Source organism: Orbicella franksi, chromosome 2 (genome assembly GCF_964199315.1).
Source record: "Orbicella franksi chromosome 2, jaOrbFran1.1, whole genome shotgun sequence".
NCBI classification, from domain to species: domain Eukaryota; kingdom Metazoa; phylum Cnidaria; class Anthozoa; order Scleractinia; family Merulinidae; genus Orbicella; species Orbicella franksi.
The window spans coordinates 37,242,674-37,259,911 of NC_138146.1; the positions used below are offsets into that span (position 1 = coordinate 37,242,674).

The 17,238-nt window shown below is 39.1% G+C and overlaps 4 protein-coding genes across 9 annotated transcripts in view; 3 read left to right on the forward strand and 1 right to left on the reverse strand.

Annotated features, from left to right (window-relative positions):
- LOC145479668 (uncharacterized) overlaps positions 1 to 17,238 on the forward strand; it is a 252,955-nt gene that overhangs the window by 124,296 nt on the left and 111,421 nt on the right. The gene's annotated exons all lie outside the window — the stretch shown is intronic.
- Positions 83 to 10,736, forward strand: LOC145479694 (uncharacterized). Of its 6 annotated transcripts, XM_081458125.1 has the most exons (3): positions 528 to 615; positions 813 to 903; positions 7,532 to 10,732. In XM_081458125.1, exon 3 carries the CDS (start codon positions 7,570 to 7,572, stop codon positions 8,593 to 8,595), a length of 1,026 nt encoding a protein of 341 aa, XP_081314251.1. In that variant the 5' UTR covers positions 528 to 615; positions 813 to 903; positions 7,532 to 7,569; the 3' UTR covers positions 8,596 to 10,732. The 6 variants fall into 6 exon arrangements, with proteins under 6 accessions (XP_081314248.1, XP_081314251.1, XP_081314252.1 ...); XM_081458122.1 differs by lacking the exon at positions 813 to 903 and having other exon boundaries at positions 83 to 615; positions 7,532 to 10,736; XM_081458126.1 differs by lacking the exon at positions 528 to 615 and having other exon boundaries at positions 640 to 903.
- Positions 10,872 to 11,998, reverse strand: LOC145479717 (uncharacterized). Its single transcript, XM_081458154.1, has one exon. It carries the CDS (start codon positions 11,478 to 11,480, stop codon positions 11,037 to 11,039), a length of 444 nt encoding a protein of 147 aa, XP_081314280.1. The 5' UTR covers positions 11,481 to 11,998; the 3' UTR covers positions 10,872 to 11,036.
- On the forward strand, positions 12,244 to 16,836 carry LOC145479704 (uncharacterized). The gene is made up of 2 exons (XM_081458140.1): positions 12,244 to 12,495; positions 13,964 to 16,836. Exon 2 carries the CDS (start codon positions 13,965 to 13,967, stop codon positions 14,931 to 14,933), a length of 969 nt encoding a protein of 322 aa, XP_081314266.1. The 5' UTR covers positions 12,244 to 12,495; position 13,964; the 3' UTR covers positions 14,934 to 16,836.

Consider the following 17,238-nt stretch of genomic DNA (forward strand, 5'->3'; position numbering starts at 1 on the left):
GAATTTGAAAATGTCGGCTTTGAGGCATTGATCCCCTGATAAAAACACTGCATTCCACGAGACTGTTTTCAAAGATGTTTTTCTTGGTTTATGGTGGAACAAGGCACGAAAAACTTGTAAGTATCAATCGGTTTTACTTAACTTTCTCATCTTTTGTATTTTGGTTTTCCATTTTGCTTTATTCAGCGGATTCTGTATTACGGTTTCAGTGAATCGCTCGTTCGTGTAATAAAGGTTAAAGTTCAGCGAATCTCAAATATTTCTCCTTGTTGCCGCCTTTTGGTAGTGAACATTGGGTTCCTACAGCACGCATAAGGACAATTTCCGCATGTTTCGTCTTTCGTTCATAATTCAAAGGGGATTTCCCCGTGGGGTCAGTTCCTGGGGACTCTCCCCAGGGACCTTCCCCCTACAGCTGAAACCGAAAGGTACGACTGCGTTTCGTTTCAGTGGAGCCATGATACACGAGTTCTCGAGGTGCTAAACTGTGTATCTAGGCTACGCTTTCAGTTGCAATGTCGGCATTCCTGTACACTTTGTTGTGGTTAATCTTTGGACTCCCAGTAATGGTAGTGATCGCATTCTACGTCTTTAGAAATCGTATCTTCGTCGAAGGTTAGTGGGCATCAAACTGTTATATGTAAAGCTTAAACTTAAGTTTCATTTAGTATTCAAAAAATTATTCTCCAAAGAGAATGAACTAAATAATGTTGCTTAACAACGAAAGTAGCGGATCGAAACATTTATGTTACTATCCACAATATGAACTGGGTGTTTTGTCAGCTTCAGCAATATTATGTCTGTATTTGCAGTTCACGTTTCAAAACACTTTTGTACTCGAATCACCTCCCCTTCAAGTGGAAGTGGAAAAACCCGTTCACTGCAAAGTATGTCACTTTTAAGGTCGGTGTAAAGATACAGCAACTCCATTTCTCTCTTAGCTAGCTCACGCTGTTGTACATGTTTGAACAAAAGGCGTACTGACCTTTCGCACTTATGATCAGAGCCTCAGGGGTTTGGGGGAACAAGGGAACATGGTCCTTTGTTTCAAGGGAACAAAGGATAATTATTTTGGGGATTAATTTGAGGGAACAACGGATTTATGCTGGTTATTGTTGATGTAAAAAGCTTGTTTTGTCCCCCATACTGTGTTGTGATATTTCAGGGGTTTTACATGAAGAGCCAACCAGTTTCATTCGTAATGACATACAAAAAAAATGAACACTTATCATTCCAGAGGTGAATATAAGAATTGGACATTCTGATTGGTCGAAAAGCGCAGCATATAACGCTATATTCACTCCCCTAGTGCTTGGTTACTAAGCTCATAACCTTTGCCCATCTCGGGAAGTAAACATGGCCGACAGATTCTGAATGAAATTTTCATTTATGCAAAAGACATCTTCCCAAGTCCAGGATATTTGAAAGGATGGAGACTTTTCAACTTGCATTGACTGCTGTCACCCTTGGACCCACAATCTTTTCAAGAACTCGTATTCAAGGCATTCAAGAATTATAAACACAGTGGTTATTTTGATTGCCAGGAGGTCAGATCAGTTGACCAAAATTTATTTTTCTTCAAACTAAAGCTACTCGTTTTTAGATGATGATGACAATTGTGAATGAAGTTAACAACGGTAAAACAAAGGTACTGGATGAATTTATTTTTCGTAGTGTTTCGCTCGTTCGTTTTACTGCTGAACTCAATAGGTAAATTAATTCACAATTGATGTACATGTAAGCTTATTATTAAACTACGGCTGCATATGCATCTGTGTTTTTATGTTTTAGTGCTTTATTTTGCAGTCTTTGATATTCATCTCTGAAAATTATACTGAAACAATTATTCGCCTCAGGCTCAGTGAACATTGGTGAATATTCACCAATGTTCACTTCGCCTTTGGCCAATAATCGTTAAATATTTCCCTATCTTGCCTTATATGACTGAGAACAATACAGGAAAGCTGCTTTATCTTCTATACTTGGCAATGATTCACACAGCGTAAGGTCCGCGATGTTAAACTTCAAGTACCCTTGCAAGATTGTGAATGTTAGTTCAAATAAAATCAGCCTTTTTGGGTCACACAACTATTTAACTGCATATGTTTGGGACAGTTCATGCAAAACCCGCTGATACTTCACAGGAATTTTGAAGAAATAGTAACACGCTCAATATTGTGGTTGTTTTTTATGTCAGGTCTGCAACAGATATTTTTTGCCCTATTTCGCTTGTAGGAATCAGTCAACTGGAAAAATTGTATAGCCCAGTTAACATGTCAGTACGCACAAACATGTTCATAAATGGAAAACTGGACAACTCCCTTTTATCCTTTGTCTGTGCTAAATTAGTTTCAAAATTGAATCTGAATGTAACAACTCTGCAACTGTGGAATTGCCCTTCAACGTGTCTTTCTTTCATTTGTGGTTTCCAGTCTCCAGTTTTCAGATTCCGGATTCCAGTTTCCAGATTCTGTGTTTTAGGGTTGCCCACTTTAAAAAATGGAAGTCATAAAAATATTGTAGCTATAGTGGGTATCAGCAAACACTGATAAAATTTAATGTTATCATTGAAAGCCACAAAAATATGCAACTTCTATCATTTACAATATCACCAAAGTATCTCTACATCTGTAAGGCCAGTAATGTTTCTTTCCATTTTAAACGTTAAATTATGATTTGAAATCAAACTAGATTGTTTAATTTTCTCAAATATTTCTGAAGTTTTACTATGAGCCAATTACTCGGGTAAAAGTTCTCAGTTCTAAATTCAATTACCCCACTACATTTAGTAGCTTCCATCAAATTGCTAGCAGAATATTCCCCAGAATGTGATCTCTTTGAGCTATCAAAGATTCACGAATGAATGTCTCCAGAATTCTTTTGTTAGATATTTTCAATTTCAATGAAGAGTGACTTCTAAATGGTGCTTTGTGTTACTTTTATAAGATTTAATCTTGTTTTCTTGGTATATCAAGTCTGAACTTATGGTGAATATGCTATTTATTTTTCTATATGTTTATTAAAATTCTAATATGGCTCCAAGGCTTACTCTGATGACTAAAAATTGATTTTGAGGTTTGAATAAACAATTTCTTCTGTTTTAGTCCCTCCAGGTGTAAACCTGGGGGCAATTTTAGAATTTTAATCATTGTGAGAGACCCAGTGGCAGTGATTACGGTTGAGGCACAATGAACTTGAAGTAAACCCTGCAGAAATTTAGTGGTGAAAGTTTTCAAGATTGACTAGAGGAGCCCCTCAGAACTTCACACCATTTCCAAACAACTGTGAATGCTGGCTGACAGGTGATCAAGCAGAAAAAACCTTTGTATTTTTGTGCCCAATCGGCAAACAGTATCTATATGGAGTCACTTTTGTGTGTTCCTCCATGGCTATTTGTGTCAGCCATAACTTCCTTTTTGCATTCTCACAATGAAAACTTTCATTTTAATTTACTTCAGAGCCAAAAGCCAAAACAAGTCAGGTCATTGTGGATGTCAGCAAGAAAGATAATCCTAGATCCACCAGGAAATTGTTTGCTTTGAGCAATCAAGGGTATTGCAAATACTGACTTGTTTATCAGCAAGTTGATTTTAGCTTTGTCCAATCATGATTTTGATTTTATTGAGTGCAATTTTTCTACACAACGTGCATAATTTATTTGATGTGTGGCTTATAGCAAAGTCAACCGAGTATTCAACCAAAACCATCCAGTGAAAACTGTATACATAGTGATGCTTGTAAAACGACAATCTGTGTTACTCAACCCTTAAGACGCTGCCAAAAATATAGTCTGCACTTACATGTAACTCCCTTTTCTATAGCATGAAAAGACTACGTAGGACTACATATTTCCCACCGGATGGGATTTTTACAAAGGGTGACACCCGGTATTTTATATGTAACATATCAACAAAGAAATGTGAAATTTAATAATTGTAATGTTGATCTGAACAGTAAATATTGCACTTTGCATCTGTCATTGTGAAGAAAAAGTTTAAAAAAAGTTTAAAATATGACCATAGTTCTTTATGTGCCAGATAACATCTTTGAGATTATTCTTTGTGTAGACACTTAACTCTGTCACTAAAATACAGCAGGTTTAATCAAGCTACTAGAGCTGAAAATGGTTAGTGAATGTTCATCATGAAACAACCAATAGATACTTTTGAAGGGTTATTTTCAGTTGCTGGCAGAATCATGCCTGTGAAGCAATCCCAGGAGAAACTGATGGAGGGACTTCATTTCACAGTGAGGTCTGAAACTCCACCTGCCAGAGAGAAAGCAACCCCAAATCATGGGGGGTACTCCCTATAATGGTCTATACAGTGAGCTCCACCCAAAACGGTTACCTTTTTCAGGCTTCAGGTATATAAAAGGGAAGAGATTTCACGAGTTGAGGTACATGACATGGAAATCTCTCATTTTATTAAATCATTTTAAAGGTGCTTAAATTAAAATATTTCCAACAGACACACATTATGGCTGTACCATTTCATTTATTAGGTACTACATGAAAGTGACTAGAAGACTTGCTTTTTTGGCAATTTATTCATAATATGGGCCAGTTATGAAAGTATGTGAAAGGGGTAGCTTCTTTCAATTAAAGGTATACAAAAGGGGTATTTTTTCTGTCAATTATTATACAAAAGTGTAAGGGGTTGGACCTCAGGGCGGAGCCTGCCCATATAGAACTTTGCAGAGTATCCTGCCCCCTGACCCCAAAATAATTAAGTCACCAACAAAATGATATATTTGTAGATGTGGTAGCTTGTCCAAAATTATGAAATACAGGCATTTTCCTCTAATGTGGACACCAAAGAGATGGAGCTTAGTGTCTGTTGTGGAGGTGTTTGAATTAGAGGTAGAGACATGAGTTCTGGTTTCTGTTGGACCAAGTACATTAGGGGTGGGCCGGTCAACAGGTGCATTGGATCTGGTAAAGTTCACAAATTCTACCTTACATCAAATAATAAAATTAAATTAAATTGGCTATTGCCAACAGGTGGTGAACTAGTTGTTTAGAGGTGAACAACCCAATGACAAATAAGCCCAGCAAGTCAAACAACTCATCTTTTCCTGCTAAAAAAAATTGTAGAAATTATCAGAAGTCTTGTGGTCTGATATTTGATGCACATTTATTTTACTTTGAATTAAATTTATACTAGCTAATTAGGGTGCATTGCAGATCATTGCATGTTAACTTGGTGATTCAGGCTTGAAAGATGTTTCTATCTTGAATTTGTTGTTATTTAACAAGTTGACGTCAGTTTTTTATGCATCTGTCCTCTTGTTGATGATAAATTGCATCATAACATTGTCAAAGTGGCCATGGAACCACGAGCCGCAGGCAAGTGGTTCCACTGTAAACTTTGACAATGTTATGATGAAATTTATCATCAATAAGAGGACAGACGCATATAAAAATGACATCAATTTGTTTTTTACAATAACAAGACCCCAAAATGGTCAAATGCAGGGAATAAATGAGGGGGAAAGATGCTGCAGACTTGCCATAAACAAAGATAAGTGAATTTTATTCAAAATTACACGTGCATTGTCAATAGCTTTTCTTGCTTTTTGATTGGCTACTTTAAAAAGTCCCTAAAAATTTCATTTGTTAAAAAGTTGATAGTTTGACAGCTGAAAGTTGAACTTGAAAGCTTGCCTAAATTATGATTTTATCCGTCTGTACTCTTGTTGATGATAAAAATGAGCCAATCAGCATGCGAGAAATTAGACAGTTATTGTAAAAACTGTGTTTGCCCCTGGAGTCAATCAATTTCTTATGAAAGTACAAGAATATGTTATGATAGAAAGGCACTCAGTTGTACGTAATGGCAAATATAATTATACATTGTACATGGTTTTATGTATCTGTCTGAGCAATTTCGCGAAAACATGCCTACCTAAGGCTCTTTCTTGGACTCAGGGGGCTCAGGAGCCCAGCTGACCACCTTAAATGTAGGGGAGCTTCTGTTAAGGCCCAAAAGAGGAGATGGTCAAGGGAGCAGTCCAAAACGGGGGGGAGGGTGTCTTCTTGTAACACACACAGGCATTCACTTCAAGCTATTGATGTAACTTTTCATTGCTAAATATCATTAATTTTGACTGTTTCGCTGGGCACTTTACCCAGTTGTGAAACGCTGTTTGAGGAATCTATGCTGAGACAGTACACTGCTTACTAGAGGAACCTGTCCTGTTGATGGATGACAGGCCAATCTCCTCCCAGTGGGGTGGTCAAGGAACTTGAGGTCTTAAGTTCTTGCAGGCATGTTTTATAAAATACAGTCAGCTATATGTGCCTTGAGAGGTTTCTATCTACTTCGCTCAGCCAGCCGCTTACTTTGAATGGAACAGAGAAGAAAAAAATTGAACGAAAAAATGTTTCTAAAGTTATGCATGCAGACATCTCGTCTTAAAATTTACAATGTTGTCAATGTTATATAAATTTCGTAACGACACGAAATCGTTTTGATTGCTACAATTATCGCTTCTGATAGTAATACTACTTCACAAAACGTCATCATTAGTCTTGGATGACTGAAATTCTGCCTTCAGAATATTGAGCTGATGTGATATTTGGCTTTTTCTGGAACTTAGCTCGATTACCATGCAGCCGCTGTTCGAGAAAGGAGCCCGCGCTCCTCCTTGCGTGAGCGGCGGAAAGTGATTGTGATCCCGGTAAAACAGAATAGAAATAATAGGCATTGTTGAGCAGAATATTAGCAATGTATAATAATATTAAAAACCAGATGCCTAGGTGTGGATGCAGTATGCCAAAGTGACCGATAAACAAGCCACTATCTACGATGCCCGCGGCTTTGATCGTTGAAACGAAACTTTTCCCAGCGAATCATAGTACAGGTATCTTTCTTGCTGACACGCGAGATGATTTCCCTCGTTTTCATCGCTCTAAAATAAGTTACAAAAAGGAAAATTAAAATAATATTTCTGCCGTAGGAACGAAACTGCAATGGCCGTGTAAAGAATTCGCTTATTGGGAAGAATAGTACAAATAATTTTTCTGCCAGCATTCGCAGAGCGAAATGGCCGGAAGAGATTCAGTTGTCAGGGGCTCTCCCAGCCATTCATGAAAACTTTTACTGCTACAATTTGTTACCAGGTGCACTTCGTTCTGCCCGAACATACTGCTCCTAGCTCTCCGAGGATGAATTAATTGGCCCGTTAACAGACAATGGAGTCTTGAAAATTCTTTTTGTCATTTTAGAATTTTGAGATAAAAAAGGTTGGTTATATACAAGGGGACATAAGGAGTGGTCGATTTAGTGGAAGAATTTCTTTTCTAGGGTTTTTCCGAACTTTGTTTCAGTTTCTTGTTTCTATCTTTGTTTTTTCAAGAATTTATTTGGATGGTGAACTGCTTACAGTTAATTTCAGGAGATCCTGCCTTACACGCTTTCCCCCTCACTTCCTTGATTTCTAATGATCTAACCCTAAGCATGTCTAGTGGGCGTATGTGTTTGTTGTTGTTTGGCCGTTTATGAATATTTTAATTTGTGTCTAATATTAGGGGACGAGGATGGAGAGGATATCGTCGATCAGGCCGAAATGGAACGAATGGTACAAGAAGTCAATGCCGTCGCAGAGAATGTCCAGGAAATGAACGTTGCGGTAGAAAGTACGATTAAAAATCTACGTTCCACCGCTGATTATCTCGACCAGGTGTGGAAAGATTCCAAAATTGCCTCTGCTGCTGGAAATGGTGCTGGAATCTTAGGCGGCTTGCTGACGGTGGGTGGAGGATTTGCCACAGTCATGACAGCTGGTGTAGCTGCACCTTTGTTAATGGCGGGAACAGCAATTGGAGCGGCCGGAGCTTGCACAAGCCTTGGTGCAAATATTGTAGAAGCCTGTATCAATTCTTCTCTTATCCGGGAGGCAGATGGTGCCGTGGAAAATGCTAACCGTGCAATAAATAACGTTAGGGAAAAAATTCGCCTGTTGAAAAATGGTAAAAGTCAGTTTCGATTGGTGTTTCTTGCCGGTCTTGCTGCCAGAATGCTTGGTCCAAACCATCTGGCTGTTACCTTTATACAGAGTCTTCTTCGTCCTGATCTGCGTTCCAAAGTTCTTTCTGAAGCTGGAACGCGAGGCGTTTCTCAACTAGCATTGAGACTTGGTGTGACAGGGGCCACAACTACAGCAACTAGAGGAATCGTTGAAACCGGATCCAGAGAGGTTCTTAACATCGGCGTGACCACGGGTGTCAGAAGAGCTGGAAAAACTGGAGCTGTGACTGTTCAGAAAATTAGTAAGCGGATAACAACCAGAGTGTCCAAGAAAGTGGGAACAAAAGCTGGAACTAGAGCGCTTAGTAAAGCTGGTTCGAAGACAGCGTCTAATGCTGGCAACGTTGCTGTGAAAGAGGGATCCAATGCTGTGGGAAAAGTCGGTACAAAGGTTGGAGCCAAGGTAGCGGGCGAAATCATTATGGGAGTGAGTGCAGCGTTTCTAATCCTTGATGCCCTGGAGCTGACTTTCACTGTCAGAGATATAGTCAACAACAAAGGTTCAGATGCGGCCCAATGCCTTAGAGATAAGGCAGATGAATTGGAGGAACAATTGCGTGTGTAATTTGTAGTACGAGACTGTCCTATTGCGAAATTTTGTATTTCAGAAAGCTTGTTTTTCAGACATAGCTGTCACAAGATGCTTTGCACTTGTAGATTAAGAAAATGGGCTTTAAATATTACGGTATTAGTGTCATACCTTTCTGGAAAGGTCTATTATCGTAAAATCAAACTTGTGTCAAACTTGTGTCAAACTTGTCTGCCCCAAGTGTCGCTGCATTAATCCCAGGCAAGCTTGCTTGTTCTATCTTTTCCTTATTTTTTTCTTAATTCTTTTGTGGGCGGTTGGACTTAAACTTAGAATGGGAAAAGAAGTTAGGCCTTGCGGGGACTTACGTCTTTTTTTATACCTACCCGACCTGGAAAGTTGGCAAATTTGTAAGCAAACGTTACTATAAAAACAACATAATGCTAATTGATTTTAAACTTCAGAGGGATATATGTTGAGAACTATGCTTTTGTAGCTACTCAACTGAGGCGTGTTTAGCCCGGGCCGGGGGGGGGGGGGGATTCCCATATAAAAGGACTGGGGTGCTCGTCATACCTTTTAGGGATGAAAAACGCGGTTTTAGTACCTCATAGGTTGTTCAGCCTCAAAAGGTCCTCAGCGGTAGTTTTTATGATACCTTTCAGGGTATTGAGCCGAAAAAATATGACAGCAGATAATGTGTTGTTTTAGAAATGGTATCCCTTAGAGATGAAAACAATTTTAAACCACACCCACAAAGCAGGATCTTGGTACCTCTTAGGAGTTGTTTGAAAAATGTCCGACGAGCACCCCCCGTCCTTTTTATGTGGGAGTCTTTCCCCAGGGGTATTTACCACCCTGAATTATTTAGTTTTCGACGATCTTTGCGCTTAAAGAAAAGCGTATGTTAAGTCTCGTGATCGCACACGTCACTTCGATTACTCGGATGACCAAGTGATAAATTTTTGTTCTCTCCATCTTAGGACATCGTGTCCATGTCCTGACATTTGTCGTTATAAATGTGCTTTTAAATTATGATTCTTCAATTGCTAACAAGTTCATTACTAGAAGAACCTAAGGAAAGACAATTCCAGATCATGTATTCTCTATATGTCTCAATTAGTTTTATGATTCTGGGCGTTGGCTTCTGTTTACAATTTGGTAGAACAGCTTAGACTTAGGATGTGATTACACCGTTTGTCGAAACGACTTAACTTAGACAAAGTTACTTGTAATATTCAAATTAAGTACGTGTCAGTAGTTGTCTCATTGGATGATTCTAACTACAAGTACAGCAATAGTGTCACAATGTATGAAAATGATCTTGTAATTCTCTAGTTGTAATGAAAGATATCTCAATATATGCACATGTAATTACACCTTCAAACGTACATATAAGGGAGCAATACTGTAAAAGCGAGATTTTTGGCAGGAGGCTTAACGGATAGTTTGTAAATCGTCCATATGGCTTATTTTTATTTTTTGTAGTAGTCATTAAATTGAAACAAATAAGTAAACGAAATGTAACTGATCAAGTGAATAACTGAAGGTGGCAGTAAATTTTTGACTGGTATTTGGTGATTTCTTTGTAAGACGCAATAACAGAATTGAAGATGTCTGTCAGTCTTTTTGCATCACAGTCTTTTGCATGCGTAACACATTATAACATGCTTTTTATTGCTTCAGTACCACTTATATAATAATTTTGAACAAAATTAAACTTGACAATTACTATTACGTTTCCATCCGAGAAAAAGTGTGTTTCATACTGATGATAGCGCCCCATTGTTAGCCCTGTTTTTAGTACTATCCAGTGGATAGCCTAGTTCATTGGACACTGGTATTACCCAATTATGCATCGAGAAAATGAAATTTGGGTCACAAGGCTGGAACCATATATTGTAAATGAGAAACACGTCTGTGTTTGAGTGACAGAGCACGTATCATCCATGTCACAGAGCAGTAAACAGTTGAAACTCTTCAAGGAAACCAAACTACTGTAATAACGACTTACTCTCAGAATATCACTTGATGAATGGCTGATCTGAATGGCCTTGTTTGAATGATGTTTCGTAAGACTTTCGCTTTCGACCAAACACTGAGACTGAATTCGCAGAAAATGAGTTCAACTACTAGTCGTCCTAGCTGGGTAGAAGAGCCGCCTAGTCTTCTGTTGTCAATCCTCATTTCTCGTTAAGGTAGCATACAGACTGATTGTTTGGCAGGTTTCTATTATCATATTTAAATTAAGGGAAGGAAAGACTTTTAATTTGCATTTGAACTATATCGAAGTACACAAAGATGCGTAATTAATACATCAAGATGCGGAAACGAAATTCCGATTTCTGCGAAAAGACCCTAAACAAGCAATGTCTTCTCCACATTGGGGAAGTAATTAGCAACAAGAGAGAGTATTAGTTGGACGAATATTAATGAGTTATCACACACAATGGGTCTCTTGCATCTCTTGGTTGTTTCTAGTAGTGTTGTAAGTAATTACTGAGGGAATTTCCAGTACGAAGATGAGCTTCGTAAGCCTCCAGCCAAATCAAACCTTTCATAGTCACTTGGTATAGCGTGTTGTCATCTGTCCACTCTGCTGGCTTGTAATGGCAAATTTGCGTGCAGCCATCTTTACTTTTCCAGGTGTGGTCGTCATTGCTGGGTGAATCCATTTCAATTCCTCTGCTTTTCCTCAAGCAGTAGGGAGGGTAGCTGACCACCATTTGAGGGCAGGAGCTGGGATAGTCACTGGGAAGGTAAACCCTCAAGGTGTACTGTGTGTTGTTGGTACATGTTACTCTGATTTCAACTCTAGTGTCACCAGTAGGGTTGATCCAAGTCACACGGTCTCGAAAATACCGCTCAAGCAAATCTTTCTCGAATGTAAGCCTTTTCTGCTGACTTACTGACCAAGGCATGATAAGAACAATTTACGTTACTGAAGTCTGGGAGGGACGCAAGAAAGTGCAACAGTTCTGACGAAAAATATTTGAAGTTTCAAACAGTTTCAGTTTCCGTCACAAAATCTTAGCTTTTAGAAGATGATTCATACAATTCAGGTTTCCGGTAGAGAGGCGATTAATGGTCTTTAAAAGACACATTTTACCTTCTCCCTCCCCAGTTGCCGGTGTGCGTCTAAAGATAACAATTTAATTGTGTCTAATTTATTTTCGTAATGGAAACCAGTGGCGGATCTTACTTTGGGTAAAAAAGGGAAAAATCACAGAAGGGAGAAAAGCCGGCTGGGCAAGCAAAACAAAGCCATCACGCCCTTTCTAACCCCCCCGCCGCCCCCAGCTCAAGGTCTGGATCCGACCAAGACCTCTGCTGTCTTCAGCAAAAGAGGAGGGTTCTGCGGTCGAGAATGAAAAAAAAAAGTCTGTATTGATTTGAAAGGTTATTGTTTACGAAGATCTTTGAAAACCAAAACTGAAACCTCCACGTCCATGAAGGCAGTACGGAATCGTTATTTGTTTTGTTTTGTTTTGTTTTGTTTTGTTTTGTTTTGTTTTGTTTTTTTTAGCCATACTTCACTACTAACCTAAATATTTAATACGGGTTTTCCGAGAATTTTCGATTCTCGGAAATCAATAAACATTTGGGAAAACACCTGTCTTGAATAAATAATGAACATATTAGAACATGATAATTGTTTATAAATTCAAAAGCAAATTCAAAGCAGAACTCACGAAGGTAGTGCTGTGTGAAAGAAAACCCGAATTTGTACGATACACAGACACAGCAGTGTGCGGTTTTTTATACCTCCAATAGCAAGTAAAGAGACTGAGACAACAAAACACGGCAAAAAGCTGCTTCAGTGGAAGTTAACCGCATTTCAGGTAAAAGTATCGCCAAACTCTGTTTCAAATCGATTCAAAAGTCAGACATTCTGGCCCAAGATCTCCTTCCTTCAATCAAGCTTGATTTTGTCAGGTAAGTTACTGTTTTCCTTTGCGTCCTGAAATAGTGATAATAACGCAAAACACGTAACTAAGAACAACCCGACCTCGTGTTTGCTAGTCGAACGACACCGTCTCTCCGTAAGCGGTACTCAGATAAAACAGTGGGAACAGTTATTTTTTCCTGTTTATATGGCCGTAGCTTGCTCCAACAAGCTGAAAGTGACAAAGCGTTTTTTTGTCAGTCAGGCAATTTATTACTGATTAAAACTCAACATGTTTCTAGCTTCTCAGCTAACAAAGGAACGTTTATAGCCCTTTACGATACCACATGACCCCTAAAGCTTGATCGCGTGTCGAGAAAAAATCAGATCTATGATTGCATCTCTGATTAAATTTCGACCAATGTGTAGCCTTTGAGAAATGATGGAAATTGCGCAAATGTAAGATTAGATACAGAAAGCAAGTGTGAAAAATTCACAGAATAGATATGTACAAACAAAACGACAAACAAGAGATATGCTAATTATAGGAAAGTAGTCTGTCCATTGTTTGCAGTCTAGCTATGAAAGAATCACGTCAGTCAGTCATCAGAACTTTCAATTTGTGATACATTTTAATACTCTTTTGTGTTCGAGACGATCAGTTTAGCGTGATCGCCGGTGGATCGTTTGTGTAGTTTACTCTGATCGGATGCTATCGCCACGTTGTTTATATGTAGTTTATTCTGAAACAATACTATCTCTCCTCTGAGGAAATGACACAAAAAGCCACTTTGATTTGATCTGTCAATCGTGTAGCCACCAATCAGATGTGAGATGAAACCGCAAGAAAAACAAGGGAATCATTTCTGTAAATCAGTCACGAAAACACGCTGCGATCCCGTTTTCTCCTTCCAAAAATGGCTCTTACATGTACCCTGTAGTTTTCTCATTTCTAATTTAACCTTTAGTTTTACGCAGGTAAAGTAAAAATTTAAGTTTAACTGTTTAAGAGAATGTGAGGCTCAAAACTACACACGATTCAAAACCATAACAAAGTCGTTTTTTCAGCGGAAGACAATATCCTGCAATATTTAAGGTCGTCCCACAAGAAGGGACTAGCTCTGCGACTTGTCCCTGCAAGAAGCCGGGGAACAAGTCCCTTAGAGTGAACTATAGCGGCCATTTTCATTTTCGCAAACTGGTTTGAATTGAAGGGACAAGTCCACGCGAATTGTCTCTCAAAATCCCTCGTGGGTCTAGTCCCGGGGACTTGTCCCTTCGTGTGTGCCGAACCTTATGCTTTTTCATTAATGATAATTGTTAGCATTACATTTTTACGCTTCAGTGTGTCTTTTCAGTTTCGATAATGGATCGTATAGCTACATTTACATGTAGCAGTAGTCGCGGAATCTAAAAACTTCGCACTCATGTAATGACCATCATTGATTTTTTTGTTTATTCCAGACGTAAACAAACAGTGTCTTTCTTTTTTTTTCTTTTTTTTTTTGCGGAGACCAGTATGACGTTTTCCAATCGAAGCAGTTTATCTACGGCACAAAAGCAAGAACTTGAGGAAGAATTAAAAGGGTTTGCAACAAAGGTGGAAGATATGAACCTTGCCAAACAGAAGGCCATTAAACACCTTTACGGCACGGCTGATTATCTCGATAAGGTGTGGCGAGATTGTAAAATAGCGTCCATCACAGGAAACAGCGCTGGGATATTGGGAGGCCTGTTAACCATTGGAGGCGGAATCGCGACAGTTTTGACAGCGGGTGCTGCCTCACCCTTACTGATAGTCGGGATTTCACTTGGAGCTGCTGGTGCTGGCACAAATCTAGGAACAGCGGCTACAGAGGCTGCCATCAACTCTGCTAAGCTACAAGAAGCAGAGAAAGCTTTACAAGGTGCCGATGAATTGACGAAGAAAGTAAAGGAACAAATTCATGAATGGAAAGAAATGAAAGATGTATTGCGCTTATGTTTTCTTGCTCGGCTAGCTGTTCAGTTGTTTGGGCAGAGTCACATTGTTGTTCAGCTGATACAAAGTGTGCTTGTAAGCGTAGGTATAAGCGCAGATATTATTTTCAAAATTTGTGTTGAAGCTGCAATTAAGACCGCCTCGGAGGTAGCCGCTAAGGCTGGTGCGGGGGCAGCAACCATAACCGCTGTTGAAACTGCAGCTGGTGCGCTACTTAACAACGCGCCTAAAATTCTGGGTTGTGCCACAGAAGGAGCAACAGCTGGAGTAAAAGGAGGCGCAAGTACCATTGGAAAGGCTGGGGCAAAGATGGGTGCAAAAGCTGCTGGAGGAGTGATTATTGGTGTTAGTTCTGTGTTTTTAGTGTGGGATGCTGTGGATCTGGGCTTCAACATCAGAGATTTGGTTGAAGACAAAAGGTGCAAAGCAGCACCTTATTTGAGAGAAAAGGCGAAGGAACTCGAAGCATCACTTGCCCAAGACATCACCACCACTACAAAGAAGTAAATTATTCCTGATGAGAAGTTAAATTAGTTTGTCATTGCTGTGGACAGTACTAAAAGAGTTATATTTTATGTAATAAACTTTTGTAGTGTTAATTCATCGCGGTCTAAATAAAACTGGCTCCCTATTAATAAATTTAAATATCTTATTTACGTGGTTTGCTTGTTGTTGTAACCCCTGCCACATGCATGATTTTGTGTTTGACATGGTGTCAAGTTTGAATACGTAAGCACAGTGAAGGGCCCAATTTTTTGCTCCCAAAAGTAAAACCAAGCATGCATTTAAAGTTGAAAATATTATTTCATCTCGCGGAGGCCTGAAGCAGTAACAAAAATTCCGCAATGAGGATTTCCGCCATTTTATTCTACACTTGTAGATGGAAGAAGTAGCTACAGCTGCTAGTAGAGAGAGTCGAGAAGAGTACTCGAATGTGCCCAGCAAGACGCATAGACTCGCCATATATGAAAATGACGAATTCATGCCGTTGTTTTGTACGGAGAGTCTTAAAACGCCGCTCGATGGATCCCAGGTCTCACTTAAATACACAAGCCTTGAGCCAAGAACTGAGTAAAAGCAAAAATCAGTAAGCTAAACAAAACATTGTCGGTTTTCGTTAAGATTCCTTTCATACTTGACATAGTTTGACTCACGATCTGTTGTATCTTATAACTAATTTCATTTGCTTTTAATACACATTTATACCATATATTTATAAATATTCATTGATTTCCGTTTTGAAGAGTTTACTTCATTCACAATGTTTTACGAACCTTTCTACTGTATTTTTCCTTTCAGTTTCAGCCCACAATTAATTTCCTTGACGTGACGTTACGCTTTAAGAGAGCGCAAAGGAGAGGTAATAAATACGACAAACGTCCCACATGGGAACAATAACAACTCCATGTTTAATTCTACACGGCTGGCACAAAATGTCACGTGACTTAATGCATGACGTCACACTTTTCCTTTTCTCCAGAAAGACAAACTGAACTGAGTGAACTTTTGACATACAAGTTTTCCAAGATGAACTTCAAACTTTGTAATAAGGAGTTACTGAAAACTAAATAATGGTCTGTTAACTCAGTTGAACTTGAACTTTGCCCGATAACAATGAAACAACTTAGGCAGACGGAAATGTTTAAGTCTATATTTAACCGTAGCAAATTCCTGTAAATACTGTGGGTAGACTTGAACCTCGTCCGACCCCGGTCGCAACTACTGGTTTAACTGGGAGTTATGGTTGCTCCTGACTTTCGGAAACTGTTGCAGGTTCTGTTTGTTTGGGCCGAACAACACAGTTGGCTTGGACTGGTTGACCTGTTGTCTGGGTTCTTTTTGGTGCACCCTGAGGGATGATGTGGTTCAACTGAACTAGTTTCAAATGGTTCAATGGTTCGGACGTTTTTTCTGTGCAGTCTACCATCTTCTGTTCTGCAGACTTCGTAAGAACGAGCGTCAACTTGGTCTTAAAAGTACTCGTTCCTTAAACCATTCCCGCTCCCTATATTTATCACCTCTCAGACGGCGTTTGGATTTTGCTCTCTTCGGTGATGGCATTTTCAGCCTTGCCATTGCTCTTGGCATAGCTAGGTGAACTTGTAATGACTTCAAACCCGAAGCGTGCTGCGAATACCTTGAATTCTTGAAAATTTAATGGCATGTTGTCGCTGATTAGCTGGTTTGGGATTCATTGCTCGGACTGAAAACTGTTTACGGAGTATTTTGGCATGATCCCCTTTACGGTCTTGATTTCTATTCTATTTACTTCAAAGTAACTTGAACAGTAGTCAACCACACAGAGGTAATCTGTACCATCAAGTGTGAAAACATCTGCGCCAATCTTTTGCCAAGGTCGATCCAGCAACCTCATGACAGATGAAAAGTTCCCTTGCTTTGACGGGTAGAATGAACAACAACAACAACAACAACAACAACAACAATCTTTATTTCGTGCCCAGAAAAATTTTACAATAAAAATAAATACATGCAATGTGAAAAAATAACAATGAAAAACAGAGCACAGCCACTTAGAAAAAGCTAAGGCTAATCGAGCTAAGTGGCTGGGCCAAGCGGAAAAAATATTGCAATAAAGTTACAGAATACATGAAAAAAAAAAAAAAAAAACATGATTTCATTCACACACACACACAGACACAGACACAGACACACATACAGAGAACGAAAAAGAAAAAAATGAATGTGCACACAAAAAAATGAAAAATTAAAGTACATCGCTCTTCGAATTGTGGTCAGTTAGGTCAGCATTCAGTCCTGGCCTATACACGGTCTCTCTTTTCCCATCGGAGGC